Source organism: Girardinichthys multiradiatus, chromosome 11, assembly GCF_021462225.1.
Source record: "Girardinichthys multiradiatus isolate DD_20200921_A chromosome 11, DD_fGirMul_XY1, whole genome shotgun sequence".
In the NCBI taxonomy this organism is placed as follows: Eukaryota; Metazoa; Chordata; class Actinopteri; order Cyprinodontiformes; family Goodeidae; genus Girardinichthys; species Girardinichthys multiradiatus.
The window spans coordinates 41,490,003-41,507,740 of NC_061804.1; the positions used below are offsets into that span (position 1 = coordinate 41,490,003).

The 17,738-nt window shown below is 42.2% G+C and overlaps 1 protein-coding gene across 1 annotated transcript; it reads right to left on the minus strand.

The window, feature by feature from the left end:
- Positions 1–459: 459 nt before the first annotated feature.
- dlb (deltaB) lies at positions 460–5,621 on the minus strand. Its single transcript, XM_047378429.1, has 7 exons — positions 5,334–5,621; positions 5,019–5,258; positions 4,400–4,457; positions 4,045–4,302; positions 2,586–2,947; positions 2,015–2,231; positions 460–1,855 (listed from the first exon to the last, which is right to left on the minus strand). The coding sequence occupies exons 1-7, from the start codon at positions 5,382–5,384 to the stop codon at positions 1,155–1,157; spliced, it is 1,887 nt and encodes a 628-aa protein (XP_047234385.1). The 5' UTR covers positions 5,385–5,621; the 3' UTR covers positions 460–1,154.
- Positions 5,622–17,738: the final 12,117 nt, after the last annotated feature.

Below are 17,738 nucleotides of genomic sequence, written 5' to 3' on the forward strand. Positions count from 1 at the left end.
TTTTCAAGAGCAACTGCCTGCTCCAACAGATCTGAATCAAATGATTGAATTATCTTTTCAACATGCCATCAAGTTTGTCAAAGGCCTGGTAATGAGCCATTCATTTGATTCAGGTGTGTTAGTGGTACAACGCTATAAATCACTTCTCAGAATTTGCCCCCAAATAAACCAAGCAACACCTACAACCACATAATCACTGTTTTTTCACATCTTAATGTGATCATTTGTTTTTCAAAATAAACTGATAACACTGATTCTTTTTCCACTGTTGAATAAAATGACTATGGAAAAATAACTGGTAGATAAATGATTAATTGGGATAGATATTACAGCTCTAAAATGCACTTTCTTAAATACTCTGGCTAAACAAAAAGTTACCTTTGGCACCTTTACCAATCAGAACATGACAACTATAATCTCATGGTGCAATATTGTGTAGCAGGGGGCTAAAGACAGAACCGCTTTATAGCAAATCTTTTATTCCACATCACACACAACATGAACTTAAATAACATGAACGGAAATATGTAACAGAACACAAACTTTGGCATGAACTTAAAATGGCACATGATCAGTAACATATTATAGTGTATATATCATTCGGAGAAGTGGCTCCTTATATCCCCACACATTTATCTTTGGGATATTTCACATATCCACATGCAACATCAAACGTCAGTCTGCAATCAGCATCATATAAATATATCTCTTCATCTGTGACAATCAAAGTGAAGCCATTAACACAAATTTATCAAATAAATAAATATAAAGAATAAAAAAATGATGGTGCGCACAACAAGGAAAAAATGGTCAAAGGAAGATTGAAAAGCAAAACAAAACTTAAAAAAAAAAAAAAAAGGAAAAGTGAATGTGTTGAAAATATATTGCTTCATCCTGAATTTGGTTTGTGTAGTAGGTCCTGTCAGTGGCGGGTTACATGATTTTCTCTTTGGGTCTTAAACATTAAAGAACACGGCCCCATAAAAGTTTCAAAAATCTTGTAAATTATCATCAGTTCATGTGTACAAGAACTTTACTTTTTATATTGACATTTCTATCTGTTTATGCTTTTGCTCCTCTCTTCAAAAAGAGAGAAAAGCAACAAGTGCTAAAATGTTTTTCCCCTGTTTCAACATTTTTGTTTTGTCCAAGTTTCATCTCAACCCAGGAGCAGAGCCCAACATGGCCTCGTCCCTCCACATGAAGTCCTGACGCTCCACTGGGTTGTGCCTGTAGCCAGGTCTGCCATCGGGGCAGAGGGTAAGGCTGAGCCGAGCTTCGCTGTTGCTGATCTTGAAGAGGCCATTAGGACTGAGAAAAGCATCTCTCTCGCTGCCTCCCAGGTTGTTGATGGTCTCCAAGTCATTGTAAACTGCAATGTCACTTAGCTGCTTCCGTCCTTCCATCCTCCTTCTTCTCTGTCTCAGGAAAAGGATCCCTGCAACCAGAACCAGCACCAGAACCGCCAGGAAGCAGGAGATGGTGACAGTGGTGGTGGAGGAGGTCTGTGAGGCTTGCCGCAAAGCGGGTTTGAAACTGGGTTGAAGTGTGAACTCACAACTTGGACCCATGAAGCCCTTTGGACACTGGCACACAGGGCCAGTGAAGTGGGTGAAGCAAGTGCCACCATTTTGGCAAGGACGGGCCCCACAGGCATCTGAGCGCACACTGCAGTTCTTGCCAGTGTACCCCAAGGTACAGGAACAGGTGTAGTCATTCACACCATCCTGGCAGGTTCCAGCATTTTGACAAGGATTTGAGGTACAGTCATCGATGTTGACCTGGCAGTTGGCACCGGTAAAACCTGGCTGGCAACGGCACAAGATACTCTGGCCAAGGTCCAGACAGTCACCACCTGAAGAAGGGAGAAATATTTAGCTCACTATGTAGGAGAAATCTTGTGCAGCCTTTAAGAAATAACTGTTAACTTGGTCGTACTTAATAGATAGAATCCAGCTTATTTACACCTCAGCCGCAAGATGTCACCAGAGAAGAGGCTTCTACCATAACTCACCATTCAGACAAGGCCTGTTGCTGCAGCGGTCCAGCTTCTTCTCACAGTTGGAGCCTGTGTAGCTGGGAGGGCAGCGGCACGTGTAGCCTCCAGTCATTGTCTCCACGCAGGTTCCGCCATTAAAACAGGGACCATCTGCACAGGTCATGGCAATGATCTCACAGTTCTTACCATAGAATCCCTGTGGACAGGTGCAGGAGTAGTCGTTCTCCAGGTCCTGCAGACAGATTACAGATGCAAACCATGAGTAATCACTCAACTTGATTTTCAGTATTTGCATTATGTCCAGTTCAGTCAAAGATCAGTCCAGATCTCCTGGACTAGAAGGCGTTTTTGAGTATGTTGCCTGTGGTGGTCTCTGGTAGAGAATAATTTTCATTTTGAAGAGGCTAAGTCCCCATTTTCTTTTTGACTTGACAAAAAGTAATTATCCCTTAAGCAACAATGTTGGGGTTTATTTAAATTGCAATGTTATATGTCAAGCCCCTTGATCCGCAGGAGAAACGGGACACCTTATGTCTACAAAACACAAAGGTGGGGCCAATGGTTGTGGAATAGGGTCAACACTTACGTTGCAGCTGCCTCCATTCTTGCAGGGGTTGCTGTCACACTCGTTGGTTTCCAGCTCACAGTTTGTGCCTCCAAAGCCAGGCCGACATGTACAGGTGTAGCTGCCCTGGCCAGTGTTGGTGCAGGTTGCCCCATTGGCGCATGGCTTGTGGTTGGTGCAGTAGTTGAGGTCCTGGTCACAGAAAAGGCCCCCCCAACCCTCCTGACAGTTACACTGCCACGGCTGGCTGCACGTCCCATGGAGACAGCCTGGGTAGCGTACGCATTCGTTGCAGGAGGGGCCCTGCCAGCCCATGCGGCATGTACACCCCCCTGGGGCCTCGCAGTAGCCGTGCTTCTCGCTGCAGTCCGCCGAGCAGATGGCTGGAGAAGAAAGGGAGGGGAGGAGGTGTGATTACAATGGGCACGCCTTCTCAAACACACACACACATACAGCCCCCCTACCTCTGTACCCAGCCTTGTCTCAGACTTCACTGTTGGTTAAGTATTAATCCAAGCAGCTGGCAGACACACAGCCAATGAAAGATGCTTTCTTTTATGTCCTTTCCATCACACACACACACACACACACAAACTGTCAATCTGCCACACGCACACACACACACACACATTCCCACTCAAATCACCTTGAAAAATGTGAGTTTCTAAAAAGGGGCCACAACTCTTTCTCCTATTGTAAGACAACAAACGGCAGATGGAACATCACAAACTGTACCATAAAAGGACAAAAACCCAACCCATCCTTCAGAAAAAACTTACTGACTCGAAGAACTCTAGAGTTTGTTTCTGAGCACTCAATTACACTTTTTTCAACAATCTTCAAAATATTTTGATACAGATAATTTATTTTGTGTGTGAAAAGAAGATACAGGTTTTCAGTATTTTGGGATAACATTAGCGCTTTAAGCACATTAAAAGGCATTTTATGTCAGTTCCATAATGGTTATTGGGAATTAAATCATGTTTGCAGTACCCCAGAGGTACTTGATTTTATCACACAGAAAATCGACCACAAAGCTTTAAAGTAGTAGCTATGCGAATTAAAATGAGTCAACTTTTAAAAAAAGCTTTAAAAAAGTTTTTGAATAGCAAATTTAAATATTTGAAGTTTTTCAAAAATGTAAATGAATTAATATAGGATTTAAAAGAGATGAAAAAAGTTTTAGTTGTATTTATGCCAAGGGAAGTGAATATAATTTGATGATATAAGTCATTATTTTAATTGTGCTATATAGGGTCACATTTCATGCAGATTGCAGCTGCAAACTAATCAATGCTTAAATGAAAAGTGGGTGCATCTCACAGAGTCTGCACTGAAAGGCTGTACAAGCCAGAGAACCTCGTTTTCCATTTTCTTTAATAAATATTGAGAAATTAGATGGGGGCCCCTTATCTGTTTAGGGCCTCATAAAATGTTGGGCCAGCTCTGGCTGTGAGCTTTATTAGCAATCCCCACTCACGCTCAGAGCAGTAGTTTCCCTTCCATCCCTCCAGGCAGATGCGGTTGCCCTCCTCATCACAGGTGTAGTGGCCCAGCGTGTCATCCCTCGGCCTGCAGTAGTCTGCGCAGCCGTCCCCGAAGTAGTACTCGTCGCAGTAGACGTGGTAGGAGTAGCGCAGCTCGCTCTGCTCGCCGAAGTGCACGTCCTGGGACCAGTCTTCACCGATGGCAAGCCTCCTCCTGGTCGCCAGACGGCTCACAAGGTTGTTTTGGTTGTCTGAGAACAAGAGAAGCGACTTGTTTTTCTGGTTCCAAATCAAGAAATCAAAACCTACATTTCTTGTTTTACTTGTTTTTTTCTGGGAACAACCTACCTGTGTACTCTGTGGGTGATTCTGCGTTCCAGGCTTCAATGATCAATGAAAAAGTCCCCTGAAACATAAGAAGAAACCATTTATAAAACGATGATGTTGAAACTTAATATTTAGAGTAGAATAATTTCATAAACAGATGAGCAGTCGTTACGGATGCTAGTCGTTTCACCCCTTTCCTAGTTTGTACCATTGTGGTTTGTTGTCGCAACTCTTTTGTCCACGAAATAAAGCCAACTGACCCGAGACATGTCGTACTGAACATGAATCAAGTCATCCCTGCCAGGCGAACGTTTTGTAGCCGCTTTGACAACCAGTGATTCAAATTTATGTTCTGTGAACAGCTAGAACTTTTGTAAGAACCACAGTTGTTTTGGTTTGGTCTGGCACCATGGCCATGAGTGGCCACTTATAATCTCATAGTGTAGGTAGGTTTAACACAGAGGGTTTTTATTTTAGAAATCAGTATACAATAAAATTATATGCAATATTTGAGTATTTTTTGCTGTAGGTAGCCCACATGGGTACGAAACAGTTAGTTAAATGGGTACGAAATGGAAGTAGAAAGGGAGGAAATGGTTAGGTGTGATTTTGTGTGTGTTTGTGTGAGTTTTGTACTTACCGGCCATTTGAAGTGGAAAGGGACCCTGATGGGAGCGCTGCTGGAGATCGACGTGTGATCCGCCCGAATGACGTTCGTGTGGCCGGTTCCGAAGGTGCAGGGCGGCTCGGCTGAGATCACATCCTCCGGGTGTTTCAGGCAGATTCTGAAGAAGATGTGACAGTCTCTGTGTCTTCTGCAAATGCGCTGCGCCGTGTGGAAGGAGTGGATCTTCAACTCGAAGACACCCGAGGACCAAACCTGCAGCACCGTGAAGGTGATCATGAGGCATGTGTACAGACATTGTTTAAGTTAAAGTAGTAAAAGCCAACTCACCATGTGCACTAAGGCCAAAACCAAGAGATATCTCAGCTGTACATGAGCCATTGTATTCGGTGAAGTCCGGTTCCTGGTTGTAAATGAATGTTCGCATCCGCCGCGCGCAATAATATCCCAAAATAACAGGAGCCTTCGGAAGCATTCACTGTATAAAAAAGTAAAATCTCTTAAAGTTTCATCACTATGAAGTGGGATATCCTCTCAGTGCTTCAAAATCCCCTTAGGTTGTCTCCCCCTAGGTCCTATTAGGATGCTGGCACTCACTTGGTTCGGTTCTGGTGCGTAAAGGCGCACAAGAGTTTTATACCCATGCGTCTTGGGCGTCACGGGCAGAGGGGTGGAGCGTGCACACATCTAAGGGGAGCATCACGACACGCGGGAGCTGCTTAGGGAATTAGGCAACCCATATTACATCTGGACTGGCAATTTGAGAAATAAATGTTTAAGAAGCTTGCAGTTTTCCAATCATGTTAATTAGCCACCTAAAATCAAAGTGATGGAGGTGATCTGTCACAGGGACACGACGCATGGTGGCTTCATTAGGTTTTAGCAACAAACCAGCCATGAGGCAGTAGAAAAGAAGACGTGACTTTAAAGTGAAAAGCTTAGAATAAATAACTAAACATAACTTCTTTTCCCTTTAATAACCAATCAGATGTTGACATGTAACATTTCCTCAGTTCTGGTGAGATTTAATGGATGGGTTCGATTATCAGTTTCCTGGTTTTGTGAAACAACCACAACTTTCACTAAACTGAGACATTAAGAAGATTTTCTGAGCTGAGCAGAATAAAACCATGGATACGGCCTACTCCAAACACACATCAGAGGAAGAAGAGGCCCCTTTTCTTTTTCCCTTTCTTCTTTAATTGCTCCGACGCGTGTGCGGTAACAATGGGTGGGCAGGTCCAGGATCAGACCTCATTGAGCTTCTAGCGGTTATTCAGACCCTTCTCGGCTTGGTGAAGGGGGTGATGTGAGGCGCGGGGGAGAGGGTCTTTGTTTGGAGCTCAAGCGAACAGCTGTATGGTAATCAACGGCACATGCTCGAGTTTAAGAGGCCCCATCCCTGCGGCTATTGTCTAACCGGAGGTTCTGCACACTGCGCAAACACGAACACTCACACACGAGCCCACAAACCGCAGAAGCCCGGGCTCTCATTGGTCCAGGAGGCGCTGCGGTGGACTGTGGGGTCCAGCACCTGTCGCAGGGATGGGGTGGAGTAAACACACCTGAACTGTTTGCCTATAAACAGTGACCAGATTCACCACCTCCTCCTTCAGAAGGGGTCTAATCAAGATCAACATGTTAATGTTTGACTTTAACAACCAAAAAAATAAGGTGTGGTGTAGTGCGTGTGGCAACATGGCCATAAAAACAGAGGAAAATCTGATCCCAACTATAAATACATTTTTTCAACAAATTAATAAATAATATTTATCTATAAACAGATTTCTGACATGATACGTTGTATTATTTACCTTATTTATAGTTTATGTTTTTATTCTTAAATGCTTTGAGGGTGTGTGTGGCGCCTGGATGAGCGCGGGTGGGGGTGGGGACCCATACATATTATAATGAGTAAAAGGGGACGCGTGCCTCAAGTGCCCCCCACCTCTGCCCCCTAACAGGCTGGCACGCTTCTCTGCACAACAATAAACCTCCACCATGCGGACATGTGAAGTTAGCCAAAACAATTGCTCGGGATGTCGGAGAAGTGACACTTGAAACTTTCTGACTCGGTATGGAGCAAAGCTCCCAGATGAAAGAGGGACTAAAGAATATTCAGGAATTCCAGGAAGTCGTTTGCTGCACAAAATACATGCACAGTCAGGCTGGCGGTGATATCTAAGCAGTAAGATGCAAAATAGGACTTTAATACATTTTGGTGGACAAAGGTGGAAAGGGTTTCATGGAAGTTCAGCAAAAACATTAAACTGCACGTATGGAAATAAGTTGGCTCCACGTACTACTGGAATAATGCTGTTATCTTTCACCAGGTCATGTTCTTTCAATCCCATTATAATACATATTTCTAGAACCGTACACTTGTTTTTCATCAATGCGTCTCAGCATTCCCCCAAAATTCAGCTGGCCCAAAGTTATGCCGTAAGAGTTCTGATGAGACATCATATTTTCGGAGGAAACATCCTTTTTAGCTTTTTTAGGAAGTATGCCTTATTTTTGGAAAAAAGTAAAAGATGAGTGTCATTACTTCATCTTTCAGTAAGGGGATTACTATAAAAATGAGACGTTTATTGTTCTCACGTGGTATCGAGGGAGATTATTTTAACAAAGCGACGTTTGTTATTTATAATCTACCTATATTATTAATATTTTCTTTTTTTAACAATACAAATGTTTTTTACTCTTTAAGGTGAGTGTAAAAGATGAGTGTGCTAGACATGCTTATTAAAGATAATATAACATAAACAGATTGTGTGTGTAGTATAGATGCCTACAGGTGTAAATATGCAACACAAACTTACATTTAAGCACCAACTCTATCAGTTTAAAGCCAATTTCTGATTGTAAGTCATCTTAATATCTTCAGTCTGATAGACAATCTGTGCAGGGAGTTGGAGGTTATGGCGATGGCAACGAGGACTTCCAGCCTGGATGACTATGTGCTGTTGACCACAGGAAAATGTCCAAATAACAGTAGAAACATGCATAAGAATGCTCAGCAGTAATAAAATGGGCTTGAACATCAGTAAACCTTCAGCTTTAATATCATCCGCCCTAAAATCAGCAAGACATTTCCATTGTGCCATTTTAATTCAATTATTTTGGTTTGATCAGGTGGAGATAAACTGTCATGTTTTATTAAGGTGTGCTGGGTCAACCAAAATAAACCGAAATAGGGTAAAACGTAAAGTCTACAGAAAATAATATATAACTTTATTCAATTTTCATGTGAGATTTCTTTCTCTTCGTGAAGATACAAAAACCCTAAATAATAATGAAAGAAATAAACGTACCCATTGTTTACATGGATACTAAATAGTTTGACAGTAGGAGGGAGAAGAAATGACCAGACAGCAGAAGGAAGTGGTATGAAGTGGTTAAGGGGTTAACTGATCTGGAATATCCCAGTTTTTGTCTGAGTGGGACTACCTCAAGACTAGGCTGACTCACTAAAGGAGAAGAATCTTGTCGGAGGGATTCAGAACATCTGATACATGCATGTGTATTTCTACTCTGGACTTTGTAGCTCTCTATTATCAGGATGTCCAAAGATTTCAGTAGCAGCAAGAGTTCTGATGAGAATTAAAATGTGAAGGGACCTCTCCAGTTTAAATCTTTTTTTTATTGTCTTCTTGTTAAATCAGAACATTTAAGCAGTTAAGATTTTTCTTCTAAAATGAGCACTTTACTTTTAGACTACACGTTTACAGTGGTACCCAGCACTATGGGAGACAGATCTTTTAGTTATCAGGCCGCTTTCTGTGAGGCAGACACCATGTCTACTTTAAAGACTGAGATTAAAATTTGATTTTTGATTAAGCTTAGAACGGCTTATGTTATTGTGAACTATCTCTATATTTATGCTGTTATTGTCTTAGGCTTCTGGAAGACATGTTGACTCTATTTATTCTCATTACTGTCTTTACTGTACACCTTTGCATTTATAACTAATGTTTTATTTTACTCTTCTGTTCTGTCTTTTTTCCCCCATGGACTCCTGCCCCAGTGCTTTAGTGTTTGCCTGTGTTTCTGTCCACTCCTTAAACCATGGGCCGGTTGAGGCTGGCCGCTACTCATCATGAGCCTTCAGCTGCTGGAGCTTTCTTCCTGTTAACAGATTGCTCCAGATGGGAGATAATAAGGAAGTAAAAATCTATGCTGGTTCTACCAGCTGATTTTTGTGAAATGTCATTAAACTTCAATCAAATGAAGATTATCAGCCATACCAGTTTTACTTTGAGCAAAGCAAAGGCATGGAAAAGTTCTTCTCCTGGTCCAGAAGTGTTTTTAACAGCCTATAAATGATTAAATCATTTTATGTTGAGTCATTTTGACACTTGTAACACTCGTTGCTCTAAACCAAGACATGCATGTTTGTGTGTGGTAAAATTTCCTGTAAGTCATATTTGTCCATCCTAGGACATAACACGCCCATCATGAGCCATCATCCTCCACACATCAAAATGCTCACTTTAAATGTGTGCACTGAGACAGTCTACAGTGTATCTGCTGCATTTCCGCGAACGAGCACGTTCATGCCTTTGTGCGAGGGGAGCAGATGGACACTGCTGCTGTTGTCTGAATTACTTGCCTGAGTATGACACACGTGTGCCACGGGGCATGGGAACCTAAGAAGAGTTGTGTCTTCCCCCACTCCCCAGACCTCCCATCACTTTGACTGGCCAGCATCTGCCTCATCCACAGTTGCATAGCAGCTTGGAGATCTTTCTCCCTAAGGACTATGGGGAGAAAGAGAGGGGTATCTTCAGCAAATCTGACCCCCACAGGCCCTCAGGGGAGAAGTTGGTCTGTTGTGGCCACTCCTGAAGGCCCGGGCTGCTGTCTGCCAGTGGAACAAAAGGAGGCATGGAGTGGATGTCTGGTGGTTGGCAATGTTCTGTTGGTGTGTACGGATATGGAGTTTCCAATAATTTATGCGTGTAATTTAGTTGATTGGTTTATCTCATTAAGATTCTGGATGCTTACACTGACTCTAGGTAAAATACATGGTTTTAGTTAATGGGGGTTTCAGTGATAGGGTGTGGACCAAAACATAAATCACTCATAAACAATACTAGCATGTAAACTCAAACTTATTTACCTTTTTACTGCCCTTGGCACCCAAATAAATGTGTTCAAACCATTTTAGATCAATGACATCTTCTTTCGACAGGCTGCCTTCTCCAGTCCTTCACACAGGTTCACAGTCAACAACACAACACAATGGCATCTCTCCACCAGTTCCAGATTGTTCCCCTAAAAATGAACCCATGGGTTGTTTGTTTTTAAGAATCCCTCCAGTGGCTCCAGTGCTGTGGAAAATTATTTGCACCCTTAAAGTTTTCTTCTGTTTTTGCTTTATTGTCACATTTACAGACATTTAACCTAAACAAATACAAATGATTTATGTATAAGGGAAAAATCTGACAATATGTGAAAGAGTAACTGTCCTCTACACTAAATTGCTAGTTCTGCCACCATCGGCACCAAGAACTATTTAAGGTAACTGGCAATAAGTCTTTTATGTCGCTGTGGAGGAATTTTGGTCCGCTCTCTTCTGCAGAATTGTTTGAAGAGCTTTCAACTAGCTTTTCTAAGGTCATGTCACAGCCTCCCAATTGCATTGACGTCTGGACTTCGACAGAGCCACTCTTAAACTTTTATTTTGACTTGCCCCTTTAAAACCTTTTTTTTTTCTTCTTCTTTTTAGCCATTTTGAGGTAAACGTGCTAGTCCAGTTGTGCTTGAGCTTAATGACCTGAAGTACCAAAGCACATCCAGACCATCACACTGCTCCCACCAGGGATCTAAAAAAGCTCAACAAGCTGATAAAGAAGGCTGGTTCTGTTCTGGGGACTCCTCTGGAACTTCTGGAGATCATTGTGCAAAGAAGGATTCTTCATAAAATGAAGAACATTATAGAGAACCCTGAGCATCCTCTTTATGAGACTGTTGAACAACAACAGAGTAACTTGAGTCAGAGGCTTCTTCAGATCTGCTGTAAGACGGAGCGCTACAGGAGATCCTTCCTGCCCACAGCCATCAGCAACTACAATGGCTCTTTGAAGAAACCTGCAAAATATGAGCTACAACAGCATTTAATCTCCATCTGGGATGAATAAAGTATTTTTGAATTGAAATTGAATTGAATTGAATGTTTGACTGTCTGTATGATGTTCTTTCTTCGAGATGCTGTGTTAGTTTTCTGCCAGATGTAAAGGGAAGTACAACTTCCAATAAGTTTCACTTGTCCTGGAAGTCTTTGAAATCACCAAGATGTTTGTTGGGAAACATAAAATAGATCTTTTTGTTCTTTATTGCAAGCAGTTTTCACAATGTAACTCTGCCACTGATGCCCTTTTTTGCCCAGTCCCTTATTGCTGAATCATGAACACAGATATTAAGTGAAGCAGGTAAAGTCTGCGGTGCTTTAGATGTTTGGGTTTCCTCATAACCTCCTTGACGAGTCATTGATGCACTCTTGGAGTAGGTTTGGCAGACGAACCACATTTTGGAAGTTTCTCCTCTGTTCTATTTGTGGATAATAGCTCCCTGTGGTTTACTGGAGCCCCAAGTCTTGGAAATGGCTTTGTAATCCAGACTAATTAATTTTTTTGTTTCTCATAGTTTTTAAAAATGTATTTGGATTGGGGCATGATGGGTTGCTTTAAAAGATCTTGTAATTAATTACATCAAAATAGGTTTATTTATATAGTGTCAATCCACCATAGAAATTGTACTTAAAGTCAGTTCTATCCAATCATACAGACAGTTTCAAAGTCAATTCAATTTCAATTCTGTTTTATTTATATAGCGCCAATTCACAACACATGTTGTCTCAAGGCACTTCACAAAAGTCAGGTACATACATTCCAATTAGTCCTAACCATTGAACAGTGCAGTCAGAGTTAGTTATTTATTCAAATGGGATAAAACGTTTTCTGTCTAAGGAAACCCAGCAGATTGCATCCAGTCAGTGACTTGCAGCATTCCCTCCTCCCGGATGAGCATGTAGAACAGTGGACAGTCACTGGCGTTGACTTTGCAGCAATCCCTCATACTGAGCATACATGTAGCGACAGTGGAGAGGAAAAACTCCCTTTTAACAGGAAGAAACCTCCAGCAGAACCAGGCTCAGTGTGAGCGGCCATCTGCCACGACCGACTGGGGATTTGAGAGAACAGAGCAGAGACACAAAGAGAACAAAGAAGCACTGATCCAGGAGTCCTTTCTATGGAAAGGAAAAGTAAATGTTAATGGATGTAGCTCCTTTAGTTGTTTCACCTAGAAAGAAAGAACAGATAAACTCTGAGCCAGTTTTCAAGGTTAGAGTCGGAAAGAGAGCACATAAAGTTAGTCACAGTAGAAGCTCAGTCAATCGCCATGTCTAGGAGAGAGAAAGGGTTAAACACTGTAAGACAGGGCCATGTGGATCATCGGTAGAGGGTGAGCATTAAGTTGTTGCCAGCAGAAGCTCGGACGATGCCTCCAGCAGCCTAAGCCTATAGTAGCATAACTACACAGAAAGTTTCAGTTCAAATTATTTAGTTAAACCGTGCTTATTTACAACAATGTCGTTTCAAGGCACCCCACAAAGGGTCCCACTGCTGGCCATTGTTAAACTAAAAACCACAAGGATTGGGATACCTCCCTCTGTCAGACTGATTATAACCATTGGAAAAGAGAAGGGGTCATACAGGTAGCAGAAATGGAGGGTGTGTTTGCACCTCAACCATAACTGAGCCGGTTTAGGCTAAACCTGACTCCCCTTACTCCAACCAACAGGGAGGGAAGAAGACGGAGGTAAAAAAAATAAGGAAGATAGCTCAGGATAAACTAAGCCACTCTAACTATAAGCTTTATCAAAAGGAAAGTTTTAAGCCTAGCCTTAAAAGAAGACAGGGTGTCTGCCTCATGGACGAAAACTGGGAGCTGGTTCCACAGGAGAGGACCCTGATAACTAAAGGAATAACTACTTCTATAGACTCTAGGAACCACCAGTAAACCTGCAGTTTGAGAACGAAGTGCTCTGTTAGGAACATATGGAACAATCAAATATCTGATGTATGATGGAGCTAAATCATTAAGGGCTTTATATGTGAGGAGGAGAATTTTTAATTCTATTCTGGATTTAACAGGGAGCCAATGAAGGGAAGCTAAAATAGGAGAAATATGATCTCTCTTTTTAATTTTCATCCGAACTCTTGCGGCAGCATTTTGAATCAGCTGAAGGCTTTTAACTGCATTTTGTGGACATCCTGATAGTAAAGAATTACAATAGTCCAGCCTTGAAGTAACAAATGCATGGACTAGTTTTTCAGCGTCACTCCTGGATAGGATATTTCTAATTTTGGCAATGTTCCGGAGGTGAAAGAAGGAAATCCTAGAAACCTGTTTAAAATGGGATTTAAATGACATGTCCTGGTCAAAAATAACACCAAGGTTTTTTACTTTATTACCAGAGGTCAATTTAATGCCATCCAGGTTAAGTGATTGACTAAGCAATTTCTTTTTTAAAGACTCCAGTCCAAAGATGACAACTTCTGTCTTGTCTGAATTAAGAAACAGAAAAGTTAAAGTCATCCAAGTTTTTATATCTTCAAGACATGCTTGTAGTCTATCTAACTGGTTGGGTTCATCAGGATTTATGGATAAGTAAAGCTGAGTATCATCAGCGTAACAGTGAAAATGTATCCCATGCTGCCTGATAATTTTACCTATTGGAAGCATATAGGGAAGAGAATTGGCCCAAGTACTGAACCCTGTGGTACTCCACAATTAACCCTGGATTTTAAAGATGATTTATCATTTACATGAAGAAACTGGAATATTTCTGATAACTCAGGGAGCTCCACAGGATCACAACAGTCCAAACACAAATCAGGTTGTGCAGTTATTTCCAATGTTGTCTCACTTGCTGAGGATGAAGTAATCATCTTCGGGAGTATGTCAAAGATTTTCTTTTTAATAGAATCAATTTTATTTAAGAAGAATCCCATAAAGTCATGACTGCTAAGAGCTAAGGGAATGGATGTCTCAACAGAGCTATGACTCTGTGTAAGTTTAGCAACTGTACTAAAGAGAAACCTAGGATTATTCTTGTTCTCTTCTATCAATGACGAGAAATAAGCTGTTCTACCTTGGTGAAGTGTCTTTTTATACAACAGTAGGCTATTTTTCCAGATTAAGTAGGAATCCTCTAGTTGTGTATAGCGCCATTTTCTCTCCAATTTTCTAATATTGTGCTTTAAAGTACGCAGATCTAAATTAAACCAAGGAGCTAGCCTCCTATGAATAATTACCTCCTTTTTCAAGGGGGCTGCATTGTCTAATGCATCACACAATGATGATGTAACACTATAAACAAGAGTCTCAATTGGTGAAGGGGCAGAAACTGGCATGACAAAGATGCACTTCTCCCTGTTCAAGGTGAGGTGGTGGCGAGCAAGAGCCTCAAGCACTCTGGAAAGGAGGTCATCATGCAGGGCAGGCGTCGCTCCATGCACTACGATATCATCCAGGTAGACCACCACACCATCAACACCTGCAAAGATGGTGTTCATGATTTTCTGGAAATAGCTTGGGGTGGAGCTGAGGCCAAAGGGCATACAGGTGTATCGAAAAAGCCCCACATGTGTGGTTACAAAGGCAGTGAGGTTGCAGCTGTTGGGGTGTAGGGGAACCTGTAGGTAGCCTTGGCAAAGGGCGAGCTTAGAGAAGACCATGGAGCCATGGAACCTTGTACAAAGTTCCTCCACCGTGGGCAGATGATATTTATCTGGTATTACCACTTTGTTCACCTGTCTCTTCAACAGAGGGGCGCAGGCCACCCAATTTATTCTTCACCAGCACCAGGTTGGAGATCCAGGGTAAAGCGTCAACACCCTTCATGACAGTGTCCAGAAGCTTGAGCAGCTCAGCTGTCATGTCATCTCGTAGAGCGAGGGGCAGCCGACGCAAAGGTTGAAGAACGGAGGACACAGCTTGGTCGATAAATGGCTGGTGAATAAAGGCAGTGACACCTCCCAGCCCAGTGAACAATGATGGCCAGTAGTCCAGCCAGGGCATGCTTACCATCAATATGGTGGAGCCTGTGTTGGAGAAGCCTAGGGCATAGCAGAAGTCAACCCCCAGGAGATCAGCACCATGTCAGAAGGTGGGAGGGTTCTGGTACCATAGCAGACAGAGAAGGTGACAGTGCCCACCATGCTGATATTAGCGTGTCCATAATTATACAGTGTCTCTCCTTCCGCCACAATTGGTTGGTGGGGAAACAGCTTCAGGACTGTGGATTCATTGAGCAAAGACCTGGAGGCAGCGGTATCTATCAGCAGTGGCAGGCATACACCATTCAACTCCACCATACACCATTTAAACAGCTTGGTGTCGAAGCCAACGGAGTGAATGGTGGTCGGGCTTGAGGAGCAGAGAGAACAGCAGCAGGAGGTTTTGGGAGCAGGCACAGAACGGCACACTGTGGAGAAGTGGTTTACCACAGCATTGGCACCTCTGGACTGGGCAAGCTGGCACGGGTGTGGTGCGGGATATGATGGCGCGCCTTGACATCCTGCCACGTGTACCTCAGGCACCTTGAGGGTAAAAGGGAAGCTGAGTCACTGGAGCTAAAATCTGTGCAGACGCAGAGGAATATAATGGGGCTGACTCTGGGGCTGATAGCTGAGATGTTAGCAGAGCAGCCAACTTAAACTGGAAGGCCATGTTTACCACCTTCAACAGCTGCAGATCGTCTGGCGACAAGCAGTTTTTCCCGCAGTCTGGGAATATCTGCATGTTCTGTCAGCTGGTCTCTAATCATTTTCTCTTCCAAAACGCCAAATTTACAGAGACTAGCCAAACACCGGAGGTCAGTTATGTAACAGTGGATTGACTCACCCGGTCGCTGGTGCCGCTGGTGCCGCTGGCGCCGTTGGCGCTGCAGGCCAAAGACTATCCGGCGCACTATGATGCTCTGAGATGCTCTTGTCATAATCTGCCTATGTTAGGGGTTTTGCGTTTGAGTTCTATCGGCTTTCTCTGCACTGCCATGTTCTTCAGTTGTTATTAAGTTCATTCATTGTGTTTAGATTACTTTCCTGAGTTTCTATGTTAAAATCTTTAGTTTCTATTTCCTTTTGTTTTTTTTCCCCGTTTATGTTTAGGTAATTTAATTGTTTACCTATTTCTGTTCACTTGGATGTTTCTGTTACCTCTCTGGACTCCCACTCATTAGTGTTAATTAGCCTCCCTCCTGCAGTTACCTGCAGTCTCTCTCTCCCACCAGCTGCTCCTGATTTTCCCCTGATTAGCTTCCATCGTTCATTGGTCCATTCTCCATCCTACTTCATTATTTATACTTTCCGGTTTCATTATTCCCCACAGGTTCCTCCTGGCTTCTACCTACTTAACTTGTCTGTATGTTTTCCACCTTGTTATTATTATATTAAATAAAGTTTAGAAACTCACTGTGCTGTTTCCTAGCATTTGTCTGCATGTTGGTCAGAAAGCCAGGCTGAAGTCAAGTTAGAAATGGCAGGATCTTTCTGGAGGAGCTTGTAGATGTTGGAGTGCAACTACTCTGCAGAAATCTACATCAGGAGAAGATGATCAGACTGCGATTAGATGAATGAATATATTTTTGAACGTCATAGTTTTTCACCACAGTCAATAATGTATTACAATAATATTTTCAGTTCTTATTTTGTTTGTATGACCTAAATGATGCAGAAAATTCTTCAGGCATCTGTATTTCGGGCTGTCAAGAATTTTATTGTTGCACTAAAACTGTTACTGTATAGCAGAGGTGCCCATGATATCAATCACTAACATTCAGTGGAGTGATGTTGTCCTCCTTAGAAGAGTGGTTCATGTCCTTACCTGTCACTCAGGAGGCCGTGGTTTGATCCCCAACAGATATTGCGCTGAAGTTGTGTTTTACTTTATTATCATCAGACACAAATAGCTTAGGTTCAGTTGCATTTAATCATGAGCCCCTTGGACATTTATGAGTAGCTTTGCTTTCTGAAAAACTGGGCAACTAATAAAAGAAGAATGTCATAGAACTGTAGTTATTAGTCAAATCAATAATTTAATCTGTATCACATTGTGAGACGTCAAGCATTATCTATTCATACATTTCTAGGTTTCCAGGCTTAATTGGCTGCATACATGACAGTTACATTCACTGCTCCTTCACTAAATAGAGATTATGTTTTATTTGTTTTATGTTTATATTATGTTGCAGTTTTTACATTGATTCTGTCACCAATTTCACCTGACCTTTTCTGTTTTATTTCAGTTTAGAGTCAGTTCACAAGACGTCACAAGTTATTTTACAGAACACAATATGTCCAGATACGATCAGTCAAGGTAAAAAGAAAATGCCACCTCAATCAGTTATGGGGTTTTAGAAATTATGAGACATTTACCAGGTTTTTAAATCAGTTCAATCCAAACTCAAATATAGAAAACCCGCAATCGCACTCCCAACATTTATTAAAGAAGTATTAAGCAAAAATGGAAAATGTGGTTGAAAACAAAGTACATACAAAAAGCCTAGCTGAATACAAAATATCTGCCTCAGTTGTTGTGTCCTTGGGTAAGACACTTCACCCGCCTTGCCTGCTGATGGTGGTCAGAGGGCTCGGTGGCGCCGATTGTATGACAGCGTCACCTCTGTCAGTGTGTGAATGTGTGTATGAATGGGTAGATGACTGA